Below are 3,732 nucleotides of genomic sequence, written 5' to 3'. Positions count from 1 at the left end.
TTTTACCAATCATTTTCATATTGGGATTTTTCCATATTTTGTGGTTTAGAATTTCATCATTTCTTATGATATCAAAGGCCACTTGGAAATCGAAATTATTGTTAATAACAAAATACTTTTGATCTCATTTTCCCTCGTATGTACATAACTTATTGAGATCTCATTATTTTCAAATAGTTGTGCCTCTTTAGAGGCTATTTATTCAATTTATACCTTTTCAAAGGTTTTTTATTCAATATTTACTTCTTTAAGGGTTATGTGCTTTATTTGTGCATCTTTGGGGATTATAGATTCATTAGTTTTCAACTTATTAGTCATTTTTATAAGCTCTTCTAGAGTGCCAAATTTTCCTTCAAGTCCACCACTCTTCAAATATATCTTAAACTCACTTATTAAGTATCTTATAAGGACATTAATTTGTGTTAGGGTATTTGCAATCAAGATATATGATTTTGTCATTTTCTTTGTATCAATAAATGCATTTGGTAATTAGTTTGCAAAATTTTGCAAATAAATGATCCATTGAACTACCGGTTAATATATATTTGTACAAGGATCAAGATGAGACAAAATATATGCATTTTAAGTAATTTCTCATCATTCTTCTCGAATCGACTTTTCTCCTAATGGCAGGAAAACATTTTTATTAAAATAGCAATCCATAAAATGGTTGTAAAACATTACTTGTCAAGGGTTTTATATATCTTATGATCGATAAAGAATCAAATCTTACATAAATCCCAAGTCTTGGTTAAGAAACCATTTTAGAGAATTGTGTAGGTTCAATTGGTTCATAAACTACATAACTAAACGTTAGCAAGTGAGAAATTTGACTTTTTTTTTTCCAACATGATGCTCAATATCAACCCCTAATTGACGTGTAATAGTCAATGAATATTTGAAAAGTAAATTTGTTAGCATTATCAAAATCTGTAATTTTAATTGAATAATTTAGAAATTGTGCTTGTAATTTTATTATTTATGCAATGAGCTTGGAAAAGGTAAGCATTACATTTAAAAATGAGACAAATATATGATCACCTAATAGATCATAAAATAATGAAATAATTCACGTGGTGGGTGGATACTCCCAGACGTAGACTTAGACATGATTTTAGTAAAACATGGCATACCTATCAAATTAATCAGAATTCCCATGTGAGTATTTGACGTATCATTGAAGAGATTGGGTGAAGCACAAAAATTTTTGGATCGTTGCTGGCTTACAAGAGAGTTAAAATAGGCCCATAATAAGCAAATACCCCACGAAAGTCTCTCCCCCCCTCTTATAAGCTATTATTTGTCGATTCATGAATTTGGGTTTGCCCTCACAGTACAAAGAATTCGAGGTTGAAGGGAGTGTTTAACAAAGAAGGTAGGAGACAGGGGAGATGGCTATTTTGACTACTGCTCTTGTGCTTCCGTCTGAGCTCAAACCTTCTTTCTCTCAACATCAAATTTCTCTCTTCGTCTCTAGAAGAAGACTTAGGAAGAGTCACCCTGCTTTTCCTGTATGTTTATATTTTTTTCTCTGTGGTTTTGAATAGTTTTCAAGGGTTCAGTGTATTGTTTTCTCTTGCGAAGTTGATGTGTTTGATTGGATCAGGTTGCAAGGCTGTTCGGTCCAGCGATTTTCGAAGCTTCAAAGCTTGAAGTTCTGTTTCTGGGAGTGGACGAGAAGAATCACCAGGGGAAGCTTCCTAGAATTTACACGCTTACGCATAGTGACATGACATCTAAACTCACTCTGGCTATATCTCAAACTATAAACAACTCTCAGGTATTATCGATTTTTGTTAGCGGGGTTTGAATATTATTTCTCTTATTTGTCTATGAGTCGAAATGAATGTATGAATGAATTCAAAAACAGAGGAAAACAGGTTTGACCGAGAAGCATTAGAATAAGGGGGAAAAAAACAGAGTCAAACATGGATTATTGTTAGTTTAATTAGAGCATGGATTTCTAGCTATTTTGATGTTGTCATTGTTGAGTTGATCACGAGAGCTGAAAGAATGAAGGGTAATTAGAGTTCTGAATTGCAGTTGCAGGGGTGGTACAACAGATTACAGAGAGATGAGGTGGTGGCTGAATGGAAGAAAGTGGAAGACCAGATGTCTCTGCATGTGCACTGCCACGTGAGTGGAGGCCATTTCCTTTTAGATTTGTGTGCTGAACTTAGATACTTCATCTTCTGCAAAGAGCTTCCAGTGGTAAATTTCCAGTATTCTCCCAAGTATTGGCTTAGTTTCCTCTAGTTGTTTAGTGAACAAATTAATTTCTTGACGGAAGGATGAAAATAATCGAATATCACAGGTTTTGAAGGCTTTTGTTCATGGAGATAGTAACTTGTTCAATAATTACCCAGAATTACAGGAAGCTTTGGTTTGGGTCTACTTTCACTCAAACCTCCCAGAATTCAATAGAGTGGAATGCTGGGGGCCGCTCAATAATGCAGCGGCGCCTCCTCCTGCTGCCGCTGCTGGTGGTGGTGGCGGTGGGGTTGAGGGACAGCCGAACATGAGGCAAGTGGAACCATCGAGGCCAGAAGAGCCATGCATTGAGAACTGTACATGTTGCTTCCCATCAATGAGCCTCATCCCATGGTCACAAGATCTCGCCCATGAAAATACTCATGATACCCAGAAGCGCTTACAGCAGCAAATCTGAACTGATGACCTGACTCTAGAGTCTGGTTGTTGCTATTCATTACTTTCAAGCACTCGAGTTACTGCCGTAAAATTTGTTGTAAAATGTAAATAAAATTTGGTGTTTGGTAGGAGGGAAGGACAGTGGAAATCGACATCTTGTTTCTTTTCTCATCCATTCTCATATTTGGATACATTAAATAAATGAAAATAAAATGATTCACGTAGAAATGAAATGTTGGAAGAGTGCATGAATATGTGTTGTGGTGTATAAGCTAAAGTGTACCTTTCCCCGTAGATAAGGGATTGAATACTTTAAGCGTCTTGTATTGTGAACCATTTCTTAAATCGATCTCTTGGATGTATGAACAGGAAAGTGAGAGTCTTCTACCTTCATGGGGTCCAAGCCTATCAGGTGGGATTTCAGATGCCTCGATCTAAGAAACCTTAATTTGAGTCCATTATAACCCTCTTACATCGGAGTCCATGGTTGACTTTCTCTCCACACATCTTTTAAGGGTCCTTCAAAATCTCAACTTTTTTAATTGGATTTTGTATCCTAGACGACGTTTTGGTTGTTGAATCCTAAAGGTAAAACATTTATTCCCTATTGAATCAAGACTGATCTTAGAGGAGGATAATCATCTCTCACTCCTCACTCACACTAATCCAATAAATGTCTTATAATTCTATTTGTTTTCTGTTTATTCTGTTTTAAGCTCAGTTAGTTTTGTTTAAGTTTCAAACCTTAAATTGTTTTGAACCACTATGAAATCTTATTCATAAATGGATGTCAATTTATTTCTAATGAGAGATATTTTGATTCTTTGAATATAAAAAAAATGATATAAAACATGTTAAACTTATTATTTAACTTCATCTTCCTTAGGTTTGTTTGACTTTTTGTGGTTATTGTCAATATTCTTGATTTTTCATTTTCACTTATCTAACGTTGAAATGTAAACAAATAATAATTCAAACCTATTTCTAGGTGCATCCAAACATAAAAATTGAAATCATCAAATTCATTCATATTTAAGAATGGGAATCGAAATAAAGGCTTGGTAACTGTTTTTTTTTTTTTAA

General features: G+C 34.6%; 1 protein-coding gene across 3 annotated transcripts; it reads left to right on the top strand.

Annotated features, from left to right (window-relative positions):
• Positions 1–1,292: 1,292 nt before the first annotated feature.
• Positions 1,293–2,881, top strand: LOC117905826 (protein STAY-GREEN homolog, chloroplastic-like). 3 transcript variants are annotated; one of them, XM_034818699.1, is made up of 4 exons: positions 1,293–1,511; positions 1,607–1,765; positions 2,041–2,211; positions 2,315–2,881. In XM_034818699.1, exons 1-4 carry the CDS (start codon positions 1,392–1,394, stop codon positions 2,666–2,668), a joined length of 804 nt encoding a protein of 267 aa, XP_034674590.1. In that variant the 5' UTR covers positions 1,293–1,391; the 3' UTR covers positions 2,669–2,881. The 3 variants fall into 3 exon arrangements, with proteins under 3 accessions (XP_034674590.1, XP_034674584.1, XP_034674594.1); XM_034818693.1 differs by having other exon boundaries at positions 1,607–1,780; positions 2,044–2,211; XM_034818703.1 differs by having other exon boundaries at positions 1,607–1,780; positions 2,044–2,211; positions 2,367–2,613.
• The last annotated feature ends 851 nt before the right edge of the window (positions 2,882–3,732 follow it).

Source organism: Vitis riparia, chromosome 2 (assembly GCF_004353265.1).
Source record: "Vitis riparia cultivar Riparia Gloire de Montpellier isolate 1030 chromosome 2, EGFV_Vit.rip_1.0, whole genome shotgun sequence".
Taxonomy (NCBI): Eukaryota; Viridiplantae; Streptophyta; class Magnoliopsida; order Vitales; family Vitaceae; genus Vitis; species Vitis riparia.
This window is presented reverse-complemented; position numbering and strand designations above follow the sequence as displayed.

What these genes read in the sequence shown, in the direction of transcription:
- LOC117905826 (XM_034818693.1), top strand. Translation starts at nt 1,392, where the DNA reads ATGGCTATTTTGACTACTGCTCTTGTGCTTCCGTCTGAGCTCAAACCT. An exon ending in AAACTATAAACAACTCTCAG is followed by an intron (nt 1,781 to 2,043) that starts GTATTATCGATT and finishes TCTGAATTGCAG; the next exon opens with TTGCAGGGGTGGTACAACAG. An exon ending in TCTGCAAAGAGCTTCCAGTG is followed by an intron (nt 2,212 to 2,314) that starts GTAAATTTCCAG and finishes CGAATATCACAG; the next exon opens with GTTTTGAAGGCTTTTGTTCA.